The sequence below is a fragment of the Ostrea edulis genome, chromosome 3 (genome assembly GCF_947568905.1).
Source record: "Ostrea edulis chromosome 3, xbOstEdul1.1, whole genome shotgun sequence".
Lineage (NCBI taxonomy): Eukaryota > Metazoa > Mollusca > Bivalvia > Ostreida > Ostreidae > Ostrea > Ostrea edulis.
This window is the reverse complement of record NC_079166.1, coordinates 21,351,390-21,367,738: the sequence shown is the minus strand read 5'-3', so window position 1 is coordinate 21,367,738 and position 16,349 is coordinate 21,351,390. Positions and strand designations below refer to the sequence as shown.

Here is a 16,349-nt window from a genome sequence, read left to right as displayed (position 1 = left end):
ATAATATATTTTCGGTAAGGATATAACAAATATGGATTGGAAACAATGTCCTGAAACTTTTCAACATGATGAAATATTAATTCTATGGTGTTGTTAAAAACAATGATCACTATAATAATTTTGGTCCCACCCGGAACTAAACCCTGTCATTGGATCAGGACATTTACAATTTTGGTGACGCGTACATATAACTGAACGATTCTCGGATAGAAACGTTAAACAAATAAATAATATGCAAAATAGATAAGTTATAATCCATTAAAACTATCGCAATGATTATACTCGAAATTAATGGCATGCGCAGTGATCAATGTACATGTATATCTTCAGAGACATCTCGTCTACTATCGTATCATATACGGACTGATTGTCCATTGTTATATGATGTCAGTACAGTGACATGAGGGACACATTTCAACACGTCAAAGTTACGATACGACAAATACACGTCAACATTTGTTATTGAGTAGAACGGTGAAGTTAAATACTCTAAGCTGTTGGAGTAAAATATCCAGTTAAAGTGTAGAAAGAATTTCAATTAAGACACCATTTCAAAATGACCAAGTGTCACTCCCTGGATTATTTATTGTATATGTGCAATGAAAAACAAATCTGAATGGATTGTGGTAATTTATCGTGTGGATATATCTCGGAGATTAGTAAAATATCAATAAATATCTATACTGCGGCAAAACCGATCTTGTTGATAAAACTAAACCCAGAAGCATGTGATGAAAACGTACTGCATTAAAGAATCGCTGCAAATTTGAAGACTTCAAAGTATCAATGTTTGATTATCCATTTTCTCTATTTTATTTTTTAGAAACGTTGGAGTGTCAAGGCCCAAATTGTCCCAGCAAATCTTTTGTGTAAGAATCTAAAACACCATATACATGTACACTATATCATGTAATTTACCTCCTATGTGTTATTGTTTTATGTATACTGTTAACTTTCTTGAACAGATCAGCTATTGAAATATTTTAACAAATACTAGTATACTTGTTCTACTAAGCCCCTATCTTTGCTCCTCACGAAAATATTAACAGGTGAAACTTCAAACGTAGTGTGCGACTACATATGCCAGAAGTGGTGTAAATCAAATGTGGATTCTAAAAAGTTCTAAAGAACTTTAAGTAAAGTTGAAATGACAAACTTTTCTCAAATCAACAACACCAAAACGTATGATTTCTCAACTCTTTACATGACCTTCCCTCACTAACAAAGGAGCACAATTCGTGTCCATGGGGATTCCAGCACATTGTTGGAATACCTGATTACCAAAGACCAGGAAAATGTTGTCTATTAGGAAACTCCAGCATATTTTTCATTTCAACTTCAGAGATGTTGCGAACAGAATTAGAGTGGTGTTTAACAAAGTAATTTTTGGATGATTGATTACTAGTTATGAATATTTCCGTTTTAAATTGTTCTACAGAAGCATTCGTCTATGATGTCGAAAAGTTTAGTCTTTAATTCATCGTGATGAATGGTTGTCTAATGTGTTGAAAAGTCATACGTTTTGCGATTTTAAGTTTACTAAAGGTTCTTAAGAATTTTTCAGAATCCAGGTTTTTGATTTACACCACTTCTGGCAGATGTGATGGCACAACACGTTTGAAGTTTTCCCTTCACAAGCGTTAAAACTTTCGTGAGGAAAGATAGAGTCTCGGTAGAACACTTGCTCGATCCAGCTGTGTATCTTTGTTTGTAAGGGTTTTTATGAAGTGGTACGGTACACCATTTACAAAACACGGACAAGTCACGTACGCACGGATATAGAAAAAGTAATACAAATCACGGATTCATTTTAACACGGATTATATATATATTCGTGCATTTCATGTTTTTTTCATTTTTATAGAATCTATTGAAGTGTGACTTCGAAGATACTTTGATTTTTTTGTGTACACTCAAGGGGAGATGGTGGTAGAATCTATCAGTCACGGAAATTTTCCGCTCATTATGACGTCACTGTATTTGTTTCATCACAAAAATCTGTCTGTGATTTATTTGGAATAATATGGACATTTTTATCATCCGTGCAAAATAAATCCATGATTTGTATCATTTATTAATTTCCGAATATCATAAATCACGGAGATTTTTTTTCCAGTCACGGATTAGCAGATACCAAAGTTTACGGAAATTCTGTAAATTGAAGAATTTATATAATATAACGATAAAATATTTGTGCTATGAAAAAAACAACCCAGTCTTCCATCTGTAAATTTCGCATGTTTATTGATTGATTGTTTTGCTGTTTTCCAGCTCACTCAAAAAAATTTCAGTCATCTGGCGGCGCCCAGTTTTTATTGGTGGAAGAGAGAACCCAGATACAATGTACCTGAGAAGAGACCATCGACCTTCCGAAAGTAAAGTGGGAAACTTTCTCACTTACTGACGCGAGCGGGATTCAAACCCGCGCCGATCAGAGGTGATAGGCCGTGTGAGTTTGAGCACAATGCTCTAACCACTCGGGCATGGAGGTCCCTTCGCATGTTTATTATGTGATGAAGGCAATATTCAGCGTGAATTTAAAAACTTCAAAAGTGTATATATGTGTAAAGGTTTGTTATACCCGGATTAAGAACAAAACATGAACGTAAAGAATTACAAAGAATTTAATAACATCATATATCATTTACGTACTCTTACACTGACTCTAATAATGACTGACTGGTATGGCGATGTAAGTAAAGTTGTTTGCCAAGAAAATGTATATGCCAAACGTCCGTGACTAAGTGGTGAAGTTTCTGTAATGAGCCACATATTGTTCACTATTTGATGTACTCCAGTTCATATAAAACAAAATACCAAAATAAAACATTCCATTTTGTACCGTTGGTAATACATCGTTAGTTCTGGTATAAGTACCACATATGCTCACCATGTACTGGTGACTGATCGCATTAGCTGAAGTTCCATTGACTTCCAGTTCCAGATCGTATTACGTCACTACACGGAGTTCCAGATTGTATTACATGATATTACACGGGGTTCCATATCGTATTACGTGATATTAAACGGGAGTCTATATCGTATTACGTAAATACCCGGAGTTCCAGATCGCATTACGTCAATACACGGAGTTTCATATCGTATTACGTCACTACCCGGAGTTCCAGATCATATTATGTGATACTACATGGAGGTCCATATCACATCACGTGAGGTTACATTGACTGAGTTCCAATATCTTTAGTAAATTTGGCGAGCAAATTGACATAGTCGTCATCAACAGATGGCTTGCAGGTGGACAGGCAGTTTAGCAAGTGGTCCTAAAGTACAAGAAGAGACAGAAATTAAATGTACCAACATAAGTAGTACTTAACATGTAGTACATATATATCAGGTACACATTGATCATATTCGGAATCTCACTCCACCAAATATTCAAAACTTGTAGCTATGTACATTCTCCCCTATGGTTCATCCAGGAAGGCGTTCTCTTCAATAAATATTCAGATATTTAAATTCAGATGTTTAAGTTTATTAGACTGGAAAATGCAGAGAAATAAAAAGGTGCATTTTTTCTTAGCGTGATCAGCTTTTTAATGATACCCTAAACTTTCATATAAAAATTGAAATCATTTTATTTGTTGTACCATGTGTCCCATTAACATATTATACAATCGACAGACCAAGCTATCAACCTTTAGTTAGGTTTTCAAAAAATTCAAAACTTCTTTAGATTTTTAAAAGAGATAGTTAAATCTGAGTATAATAATAAAAGCAATCTTGCCAACGTGTATACACATGTCTATATATAATTCGAAATTATGTACTGTCTGTTTAAAACGTGGTTTTGGTCAAAACATTGTTTTTTTCTTTGAATCTATCTATGTTTCTCCGAGGATTTTTTTCAAACCTATCGAGACGTCCCCATCTGTGAGTGACGTGACCATGTGCGGGTGAGGTGCCACAAATTCACACGTTTGCACGAAGCTCAGGATCGTAGCAGTATGCGCATGGTCTTTATGAACTAAGATCTGCTGTATCATGAAACCTTGATGTGTAAGCTCTCACCCAGAACCCCGCAACTCTCACTTCTTATTGCCGAACATTTGGTGAAGGACAAATTACAACCTATTTTTACGTCGTAGGTTAGACGCGGGAAAAGCACGAGCAGGACTCAGACCCACAATGCGTACGCTCTAAACACAAATCAACCACAGGTGGTTGATTTGAACATAGACGGTGCCTAACCCATTATTGAGTTAGTTGTTAAAATGTACATAATCATGAATGTATGAACACAAGGGCATTGAAAATGTAGAGATATACCCGAGTTTCTTTTGGATAGACTCTTGACAATATTCCGGGTATATTCTGATACATTCCCTTCTTACCATTGAAACATTTTGCAATAGAATGTCGTCTGCCTCCATATCTAAATAAGTCATTGCTACTCCACCAGGAGTTTCCGCTGAACATGGCGACCACTTGTCAGTTGTTCCGTGTGAATCGGATGATGCGGTGCCTCCAACCTTGATATCGAAATATAAATATATCATATCATACAATCACGCTTTCTTCTTGAATCCCAGGGATAGATACATTTCACCCACCGGGTAATATAATGGTGTTTTTTTTTTCCATTTTGTTTTTCCTTCATGTATTGATTATTTCTATTATACTTATCTTCTTCATTATTTTTAAGAACGGTTTCAAAGCCCAAGTAAACACTATCAGCTATGATGGTTTATCTAAAAATAGTATGATTCTGGTATGAAAACGTGGTGTTTTTGGTCTACAACTTGACCCTTATTGTTTTTAAGAGTCATTCTCTGTAACCACGTACACATTTATATAAGGGGTCCGACACGCACTGTCACCGATCTTTTTTTTTTTTTTTTTTTTTTTTTTTTCAAATTTGGCACATCAACTTAATCTGGCATACGTAATGTAAAACCATCATAATTTGGTTGCTATGCAACTCCGTTGCCATCGTAATACGCACATGTATTTCGGGTCACAAAAGAATTAATTTTTACATGAAAAAATACCTTTTATATTCAACTATGCTGGATTAGTTGTTTGACTTCTTATACAGGGTTTGACATTAACTTTTTGGGGCACTAGACCAATCGGGTTACTTAAAATGATTTTTGCTAGACCTGACCTTACATCCACTAGCCCTGACCAACGTTCCAGAAAAAAATCTTATAAGATTATCCATATCTAAATACATGTACTTAATTTTAATGAAAAACGTTAAGTTTGAACTAAAATGCATTTAATTGTCTCAAAAAAAAATCTTCAATCTCGTCCTTCAATTTGATGCTTTTACTTTCAACCCTATTTTCAGTTTCTTTAAATTTTTACCGGCACGAAAATTCTTTAATCCATTTAGAATAAATTGACCTCAATATTTTTTTAAAAATTTCTATTTCATAAGCCCTGCTTTGTTTCTTCCCAACGTTTTCCTTTTTTTTTTTTTTTTCCTTTCTTGAGACATCTTTTGCTTTCATTGAGGTCGAGATTTCAAATTTGATTATATAGACATTCCCGCACATATGTTTAATAAACACTTTCTTATATTCAATTCAAATGAACTGTTTTGGTGGGTTTTTTTTAATGAAAATGAATTCAATAATTCTATTTAACCAAAACATAACTTTACACACATTAACAATGTGTAGATGTTGTAGAACATCACTTACGACCGCGACTTATTAGAACTAAAGATAGATATTATGTCATCATGCGGTTCAAAATTGCTCGGAAACTCTTTAGTTATTTTTTTTTTTTTATGAATAAAATATCTTACGATTTAAAGTAAAGTTTCTTAAATTTGTTTATATTTTTAACACGACCAGTCGGACTGGTAAATAAACATTTTACCCAACCGGACCTATCATTTAGTAGTCTCGGTCGGTCGGACGTGCCTTAGTGTCAAACCCTGTTATAAAATAATTATAAAATGATGATATAGCATTTTTATTATTTAGCTTGATATTTAGTTAAAGGTTTGAATATTTCTATTATGTTTTAATTCTGCCTGGAAAAGAGTGTTGTTTGATACATTCTGAAAAAAGTTAATTCAGAGGCAAATTTAAATGATCGATAAAAATCCCCGCACTCTGCTTGAAATATATAAATGCTTGTATAACATACATTAGACCGAGTACTATCCTATAACAATGAGACATGTTTGGGGATCTACCTTCTAGGCCTTGTTTCCATGGAAACAAAATGATGCATTTCGTCATGATATGACAGTAGATATGCATTTTTCAATTTAATTTAAAATATGATATTTTTCCTATGTATTCAAAGTATATAATCTTGATAACTGACTGCTTCCAATGTTAGAATTTAAATTCTAACAAATTTGATATGAGAATTAGTGTTGGTTGGCATGAAAACGGAAATTGATACTGCTTTTCAAATTTGGAATCCACGCAAAATAAGTAAAATTTTAGACCAAGAAAATGCTTTTATTGACAGATTCAACTAAAGCCCAGGTTATAGTGGAAAAAATATTGATACCGATAGATAATTCCTATCACATGGTTGCTATGGTAACAACATATCACAAGACAGCAAACTTGATTTTCACATTCTTTTCAAGTAAATCTCATTTTATCATACAGCATGCACGTTCTTCAATCATAACAAGATGTGTTTGCGAAACACAAATGCCCCCGATAATGGTCAATTCCAAAGATGGTCAAGGTCACAAGGACAAATATCTTGGTACCAGTAGAAAGATCTTGTCACAAGAAATGCTCATGTACAATATGAAAGCTCTAATATTTACCATTTAGAAGTTATGACCAATGTAAAAAAAATAGTAGGTCAAATGTCAAGGTCAAAGGGTTTAGTACCAACGGGAAGATCTTGTCACAATGAATACTTGTGTGAAATATCAAAGCTCTATCTCTCACTGTTCAAAAGTTATAAGGTTAAACTTTTCAAAAAGTAGGTAAAACGCCAAGGTCAAAGCGTCAGGGTAAAAAATGTTGGCACCCACGGAAAGGTCTTGTCACAAGGAATACTCAGTTGAAATATGAAAGCTCTATCACTTACTGTTCAAAAGTTATTAGCAAGGTTAAAGTTTCAGACAGAATGACAGGATTACAGAATGACAGACAGGACAAAAACAATATGCACCCCCCCCCCCCGATCTTCGATCTCGGGGGCATAAAAACTCTTAATTTGTAAAAGATAATTAAATCAATGCATATTTTTTGTTTGTTATTTTATTATTTTACATTCATTTTTTCAAATGTGCATGATTCCTATATGTGTATTGTACTTGTATCACAAATTGCACTGCATATCTTAAAGAGTTGTATCAAAATTCATCAAAATAACAACCATATTTAAAAAATGCATATTTGAATATTTCATTTATTTCAAACTATCATGCACATTTTTCACCTTGCCACTCGAATGGCCTACATTTTTCATAATGCTATGCGAGTTATTTTCTACTGATTACAGAGGGCGCTCAGCATATCACGGTCCTCAGTTGACGGTGTAATATAAGAAATAAATAGAAAATTTACAATTATTGATTGCAATCACATGTCGTTTAAGGAATTCTTCTAAAAATTAAATGTAATGACTAAAAAAATAATATAACTGAACAAAATATTTTAGTAACTGATTATATTTATATGTGTCCCTTGTGTGGTTTTCTCGAAAGTAATGTACATCATGGATATGATCTAACAAATTTTGTAAATATTGATTAGTCCTTAGTTTCTTTAGATCAGAATCATGATGTCCTTAGTATTGCAGCAATTTTTCATTATTAATTTCTATCACCATTTTCGAAAACCAAAACACACACTAAAAAACTTGCAACAAGATATGCATAAAAACACATGTGCAACCAACGCATACATATACATTATCAATTTATCGTTTCACAATTAACAAAACTACTTGTTGCTAAATGTACACCGGGTCTGGAGGTCATAAAAGTTTTTTGAGCACGTTTTCATACTCTGTGCTCCAAATCGTAGTCTTAAATATTTTAGAAATGGCTGAGTTTGAGTATGAGTTTGTTAAAGGTTTTATAACCTCCAGGCCTGGCCAGGTGCCAATACACAATTTAAAAACATGTTGATTATCTCGAATTGGTATCTCTAGTGTAATATATGAAAGTTAGATTTTGTGTAGGCCCTACATGTATATCAACATACACCTCTTCTCAAACTTCAATTATTCAAATGAGCTCAAAAACAATAACCAGACTCTTAGCAACAATGGGTCTGCCCCTCTTATTATTACATACAAAGGTGGTTATTTTTACGTGCAGAGATATATCTTTAGATAGGATGCCCCCTCCCCTCTAAAAAAAAAAAAGCATTGTCGTGAATGGTAGTGGAAATTTAAAATTTGACCGATGAATGGAACTGAAAGATCAACCCTTGCCGCCTTCTTTCTCGAGCTTTGGATATTTTTTTTAATTTACTTGTCAAGAATTTTCAGGCAATATCATGAAGTCAACTTATCCTCCCACCCTCTTTATAAATGATGCTAGCTGCCTGATTGTATCACATGCTGTCATTGTGGTTTTATTCTAGGTGTCTGATGATTTTAAAATAGAATACTACTGAAATCCTTGGTATTAATTACATAAGTTGAACAGAAATAAACGTCAAATACACTTATAACACCCCCTCCCCCTTCCCCAACTCTACAATTTGAAAAAAAAATCTCCAGAAAAATCTAAGAAATTAAACCCTATTTTTATCATAGATATATTACAACCTGTTAAAATCCAGCATAGTAAAGAATTTGGTAACGTAATCTTTACTATACAGTACTATTTATGTGGAGCTTAGGACCGTAATCGTAAGCGCGCCCCAACTTCCAGTCTAAGGGGAGTAACTGCAAAAATGTAGGCCATTAATTGTGATATTGAAGTTGAATCATTGATCTCAATATCGAGCGAAGCTTGGACGGACTTTCGCGAAGCAAGGCTCTAAAGGTAACATATATGTGTATATATATATATATATATATAAAGAAAAATCACCAAACGAATAGAGATAATCTCTACATACGTTCACTGAAAATTTTGTTATCCATATGGGCGCCGCCATATTGTTTTGTTCGTTAGTTGCTTCTACGGTTATTCTTGTTTTAACTTGGAATGCCAAAAAAAAAAAAACCCAAAAAAACCCCACAAGACTTACGTGCAATTTGTAATTCAAACACTTAGTTTGTTAAAATCAATGGGATGATTATTACTGTTACAGATTTTACCCAATCATCAAATAGGAAACCAGAAATACCACTAAATAGATGGAACGAGTTCATGAGTTTCTTTAAACAAAAATATACGATACATTTACGCTTACGTTTTTACCACTTTGAATTTGTTGGTTAGTTTTCTTTAGTTTTGACTGTCTTTTAAATTGTAATCGGGATGTATTGTTGTTTATTTGAAATTGTTAGATTTGAAAAAGAGAGAGAAAAAGCCGAGGCTAAATGTGACGTCACAATGGACGCTTTACGTCGCTTGGTTGTATATTCCCCGGGTTAAATAAATAGGCGGACCCTTTATCTATCCTCATATGTCCCTATTTCATATCTACATGTTACTGGGCGTTTAACGCAAGGGGAAGTTCAAAAAATATATATTTAAATGAATTATGATTTAATGTACTTAACGGGATTATCACTTCGGACACGCCAATGACCATTTCATGCTTCGCTCAGACCAACGGTCACACCGTATATCAATTTTTCACGTGAAATAAACTAAATATGACACAAAAAAGATTGGAATTCATTATTAATTCATGAGGCATTAACACCCCCCCCCCCCCCCCCCCCGCGCAGTTCAATATTAGCTCTGCTTACTATGTATGTGCAAGAACTTACATGCCCAGGGGCGGATCCAGGGATTGTGACAGTTGGTTCAGAGCGAAGCCCTGGTGGGGGTCCAGAGGGCGAAGCCCCCGGAAGCTCCTGGATTTTACATATTTTATGGGGCTTGAAATATTTCTCCTATTAAGTCATTTGTACTATTTTCTATCATTTTAATTAGGTGAAATTAATAAAATGGCCCAAATTTTAAGGGGTTTTTAGAAAAAATTAAGTTCTCCCAATAAAGTAATTTAAAAAATTAAAGGATTTTGTCATTTATTTCTCCGGGAGTGGAAGAAATTATTGCTTCTTTTATCATTTAGTACATTTTCCGAAACAAGATACCGCGATTTAACTTAAATTTGAAAATATTAGGGGGGGGGGTGGGGCGGCTGCGCCCCCTCTAAATCCGCCACTGATGCCAGTAACATGTATGAAATTTATTAGACTTACCTTTCTTCATAAATGACTTGACAATCTACATAGTTACTTACGAGGAAGTATTATGACCTTGACTTCAAAACAATGGAAGTCTTCTATTTTCGGTGACTATGCGTGCCGAAGTTTTTAAGTGGTTGCGGAGAATGGCTCTTATAGTGTATGTGGTTTTTATTAAATATTAACCCCTTAATGTGGCGATGGTGGAACCTTAATTTAACAATTGACAGTGATTTCTTTCTAAAAATATGTTAGAACAGACTCCTGTGGTTTATAAAACAACCTTGAACAAGTCTAAACTTTAAAAAAATATATGAAGAGTCTTTAGCTTCGGTCTTATTTCCTTTACCCAACCGTTCAATCCTTTGACTCGGTAGAACTGAACTGAACTTAAACTCACTTTCACGTAATGTGTAGCTCTTTGTATTTCTCTCACTGGTTCCATCAAAGCATCCCGAACAAGACTAACGATATCAGAGCTGGTGAAGCTGTTCAATGATTTAAAAATGGAAAGCTATCAAATTACAACTGAAAAATTAAGGTAGATGACAAATATTCAATGAACTAATTATATCTAATTCAATATTTTGCTAGGGTATGACATTGCATGTACATATTCCCCAATTCTAAACTCTCTCCCTTCAAACTAGCGTATCATATGGATAGCATAGCCATACAACCGATGCCTCACAATTATGTGCATTTCCCTCTCAAACCATCGTAATATTATACAACCCACCTGTGTGTTTGTTTTCCGATTTCCCTTAAGTCATCGTCTGTAATATCGTTCCTGGTATTCATTAGTTGTGTTCGTAACACCCGATATCTGTCGTTCTCGTCAGGCAATGGGATTTCAAAACGATGGGGTAAACTGCGAAGATGATGTTCACAATTAATAATACCATCTCTGTATCACGTGTCCTGGCGTCCTTGGATACCGTTGTATTATGCATCACTTTTCTTAGAGAACGTTTTCTACGAGGGTTAGTCCCGGGAAGACTGTCCAGTACTTATAGTTCACACAAATTTAACTCAGAGAGCATATGATATGTACTTCAGGGACCGGGGTACTCACCAACTGAGAACAGCCAAATCTAATTTCCAGGGTTTATTGGTCATCCCGACGACTACAACACCTTCAATGTTGACACCAGGACCCTGCAGCTGAGTCAGAAATTCGGATTTAATTTTCTTTCCATCGGCCTTTTCAGCAATACTAAACACTTCGACGTCATCTAGGAAAATGATGGCAGGCTTGCTCTGTCGCGCGTGAGTGAAGACATCGTTTAGAACTCTAGAAGAAGAATATGAAATCAATTTAACCACCACAATTCCATTTCGTTTCACAAGAGAGGGTTATATCATGACTTTTACAAACAAAAGACAAGGGACGTTTCTGATAAAAGTAATCAGAATTCTAGCAAGTGCAGCAATGCGTATGTAAATCATTGACATTACTTTTCGTTTCTTATTTCGTAGAACGAAAGAGTGAAGCATGTCGTTTCGCCAAATTCAGATGCAATAGCATTAGTGAGGCACGTCTTTCCTGTTCCCGGTGCCTGTTAACAAAGAACAAGATAAACAATTCTAAAATGAATCATCAATTCCCTAGAATCATGTAGTGGTGGAAGGGTAGAAACCTCTCACATTCAATTCCCTTAAAAATAGTTATTACAAAAACATTCAGCTGAATAGGTTTTAGTGACCTATTGTTGCTTACGGTGACTTCATTTCTGTGCATACATTTCAATAGCCAATGATCATTGAATGGCAATTGCATTGGCTATGCAGCATGGATTAACCCATGGTGTTTGGTGTTATTTGTACCTACCCCGTATAACAGCACATGTCCGGGTGATCCATTAGAATCTGCAAAAAACAGAAATCAAAATTCCTATTTAATTTTTAAGTTGATTTCTCACAACTCATGTCACTACATATGATGTATCTGCTTCCTCCCTCCAGTGCGGCTAAAGATATCCCTCCAGTCATTTACGCCCACAGTGCGGCTAAAGATATTTCATTTACGAAAACGAACCAATAAGCAAACTAAGAGAGTTATGGTGTAATTTACAGCATATTGGAAACCGACTTACTCACCTTTGATATTCTTAGCCGGATTTAATGCATCAGTTATGCATTGTTTAATTCTATCTCTGGTATGTGTTGGAATGTACACGTCCTTGAGGACATGATCTGTATTTTTCGGCATAAGGTACGCTACAAATACAACTCACGATATGAATAAAGGGTGTTATACCACCATGATGTACAGTTTCTAAATGTTTTGAGAGTGTGCATTATCAAGTTTGTAAACAATGCGTCCTCCAACTGACCTTGAGCTTGACCTTAATGCATCGCATCACATCACCCAAATATGATAGAGAAAATCATTTTCAAAACAAATCAACATGTACTGATTTTAATGAATCTTTAATGTTATATATAATCAAATGCTGTTTAAATTAGATTAACGTATATTTTGACAGTAAATATATAGCAAATATTGTCTTTCTTACATATTCATTTATTAATAGTTATGTATCCCCATTGACATTCATGCACACTTTCATGATAAGTATTTCATCTTTTCAAACAGTTTGCTTCAGGTTTTCAAAAAGGAATCACTATCTTGATGATTATATATTGATGAAATGTTCTAACAGGCGCCAAATATCGTACGAATTTTGTTTCATTATTCTTAAATAAAGAGAGATGAAATGAACAATGCTATAGTAATAAGGCGGAATAAAACATACATGTGGCCTCAGTATCCATATCTAAGAAGGGGGGAACTTTGCGGATCAGAACATGGAGGTCCTCACCACTGATGCATTGTCTGGTGTATATGGTGTTTTCGCCTAAGAGTAAAAAATGGAAATTGACAATTCTGACTATCGGTCCTACAGGTCATACTGGTAGTATGTTCACAGACAGACATCGGAGCACCGCACGACTTAACCCCCACCCCCCCACCCCATGTATTCCCCGTAATTAATTGTAAATTTTCATTAGCGATTCATAATTTCAAATACTTGATTTTTTCTTCCTTTCCGAAATATTTCAAATTCTTGGGGACAAACAGAAAGGAGTTAGTGTACACGGTTCCTTGTGGACAGGTGCCCGTGGTGATGTCAGAAGATAATTCACGAGTATGATATGCCTGTGTTATATTGTAGCAGAGCGACATCCCCATCCGCGCTCAGAATCATGTCGTCTCTGTTTATACTATTGGTATAGTGCATGTTTCGTAAAACGGTCTTTGCGTGTGTTAAAGAGACATGGACATGCACGATTTGAGCTGAACATTTTCATTTTTTTTTTCATTTTTAATGTTTAGAATGCTAAACTAATGTATTTCTAATAGTCAAGAAAAAATTGAGTGTCAGTTGTCCAGTTACATGGGGGATACAGAGCTCAAAATGCTTTCTTATGTAAACAAGGCTCGTGCCATGGTTTTATTTACACAGGTAAAATATACTAATGAGTTTCGTGTAACTGTAAAGCAGATTTTTTAAAATTAATTTATAAGTTAATTCTGAACACATTTAGTCACTAGATGTTTGTCACATCTCATTTTGTTTTAAACATGGTATTTTCTATTAAGCATAAACATGGCACGAGGCTTGTCTACATTACAAAGAATGGTAAGTTCTCTCTTTCATATGTAACTAAACAACCGCTTTTCAAATTTTGGTTGCTCATTAGAAATGCTATACATTAGTAAAGCATTGTAACCAGTAAAAATGGAAAAATTAAATTTCAACATTTCCCAGCTAAAATCATGTCCATGGTCCTTTAATTTACTCTATACATTTGTATAATTCCAATGTTGTTTTGATTGGACAAAAATAAAGATCTACGAGAATTTACACATTAATAAATCCGAAAACGCAATGTATTCACGCGCGCCTGAAAACAAATCACGTAGTGTGGAAAAACTATTGAAACATTTGGAATTCTTATGACAGTGAACGAAACGGAATTATAAGAACCAAACATTCTTTTTGAAAAAAGTATCGATGTGTAGATTTCGGAGATTATACTCGCAAACTTAACATAAAAGACCATCGCACTTTATAAAAGTCTCTCGCATTTTTATTCAATTTTGAGCAAAATGTCCATAGTTTACACATCGATAAATTCTTCAAAAAGAACGTTTAATCATATAATGAAATAGTTGTTTAACATGTGTGCTGTTAAAGGGCAGATACCAACGGAAACCCTCCACCTGGTGAACTTCTTTTACATACACGTGATCACGTGATCGCTGCCTGCCAATCGTTAAGAAACGACTTTAGACTGAATTCTTGAACTTTTCAGAAATAATTTAAAGAAATTAGAAATACTTTATCAGTCAGAATAAGGATACGATGTGAAAGAAAATGCACAAAAGTGTATATAAATAAATAATCAAGCTTTAAATAATGACAAACTTTAACACAAATATTTAGAATAAAAATTAATTATCAAATCATGAACTAAAACAATATGGAAATGAAGTATTGATATCATAATCAAAATGAAATATATAAACTTAAAGTCACGCATTAAAAATCATTCATTAAATCACAACCTGGATGAGAAAGTCTAAAATGAACCTGTACAATAGGAACACAATAAATTCCAATATATATATATAACAATTAAAAAAAAACTCAAATCATAAAATGTACAATCAAAACCATTCATATAAAAGCACAAAAAACCAAAAATGTTCATATAAAAAAGCATAGAAAAGAAAAGATGAACCGAAAGAAATAGAAGTATAGCTATAGCACTGATATTCCCTCCAATACACATATATGCACAACAGTTTTGTAAAAAAAAAAAAAAAAAAAAAAAAAAAAAAAAAAATCACCCGTTACCTTACTGAGATCAGGTTTATATTCCACTGAAACATACTGCAAAAACCATTTTAACAGACTTGAGAACAAAATAGTACGCGGGAATTCGTTTTGAAAAAAATGCGCGCAAAGAAACTACGTCACACTATGTTTACATACATGTTCTAAATATAGACGTTACCAGTGAGGTAAGGGATGCAGTTTCATAATCAATGGAAAGAACTCATACATTGATAAATAATGTAGATATTGATTAAATAAAATATGCCTAAAGCATTTTATATTGTAGAAATGTACATCAGTAATTACATGTATGCGGCAGCTACGAAGTAAACTGGTCAGGTCTGTCGAACGGTCAATAATGACAAGCATACACTGTACATCCGTACTTAATCAGTTAATTCTCACAGGCTCCCAGTGTTCTAAGTATATATAAATAAAAACAATCTCATTTTGGAGATATTCAAAATGTTGAGAACCTGCGTTAATTCTTTACAATTAGCTGCTTGTTGTGCAGAAAATGCTTACCTGTCATTTAACTTTCTCTACATCCTGCATTCGTCCAGACCGATATATACATTTCATGAGCGGTATCCTGTCGTTTCGTGCCTGTATTATGCAGTATACACTGTGTACCTCCCGTGGACAGATGTGCGGCAAAAGTATGATTACATGCATATCATTATTTATGTCTAGTAGTTTATACCCAGTCTCTCCGTAATATTCCACGTCCCCTTTATGTTATAATACTTACAGACGTTCATCCCTCCTCGTGCACTTCTACCAAATGGGCCCGTATTCAAAGTAAGAAAACATTCCCTCGGGTCACAAAAAAAAATCAACTCTTCTTACGAGTGAAAAACTTCATAGTTTATAAAAAAGAAATAACAACAATTCTTTCGACGAAGGAGCAAATCTTCATCAATACTTTTAAAATGTTTTCTAACAAAGAAGTATTTTCCCCAAATGTTTGAACATGTTCCCCCTTCTGTTCATTTGGCCGATGTACGCTTGTGTAGAAGGTGGAGGGGTGGGGTTAATCATTCAAAAGAAATGATTATATGCATTTCATTACAGGGAGTTTGTGTAGACTAGTGGGGGTACAAGTGTCGGGGCCATGGTTATGTACCACATACTTCATTTTACCACGTCCAGGGGTCTGAAAGAAAGATAATAAAGGTAGATATGGGGATGTCAACTTTTGTGTGACCTGTCTTGACAAAAATAATT

At 34.4% G+C, this 16,349-nt stretch overlaps 1 protein-coding gene across 4 annotated transcripts; it reads right to left on the bottom strand.

Moving 5' to 3' along the window:
* Window positions 1-2,611: 2,611 nt before the first annotated feature.
* Window positions 2,612-15,950, bottom strand: LOC125677599 (vacuolar protein sorting-associated protein 4B-like). Of its 4 annotated transcripts, XM_048915720.2 has the most exons (11): window positions 15,429-15,944; window positions 15,141-15,176; window positions 13,032-13,133; window positions 12,373-12,492; window positions 12,104-12,141; window positions 11,731-11,831; window positions 11,348-11,566; window positions 11,012-11,143; window positions 10,673-10,760; window positions 4,353-4,490; window positions 2,612-3,281 (listed from the first exon to the last, which is right to left on the bottom strand). In XM_048915720.2, exons 3-11 carry the CDS (start codon window positions 13,048-13,050, stop codon window positions 3,177-3,179), a joined length of 960 nt encoding a protein of 319 aa, XP_048771677.2. In that variant the 5' UTR covers window positions 13,051-13,133; window positions 15,141-15,176; window positions 15,429-15,944; the 3' UTR covers window positions 2,612-3,176. The 4 variants fall into 4 exon arrangements, with proteins under 4 accessions (XP_048771677.2, XP_048771675.2, XP_048771676.2 ...); XM_048915718.2 differs by lacking the exon at window positions 15,141-15,176 and having other exon boundaries at window positions 15,648-15,946; XM_048915719.2 differs by lacking the exon at window positions 15,141-15,176.
* Window positions 15,951-16,349: the final 399 nt, after the last annotated feature.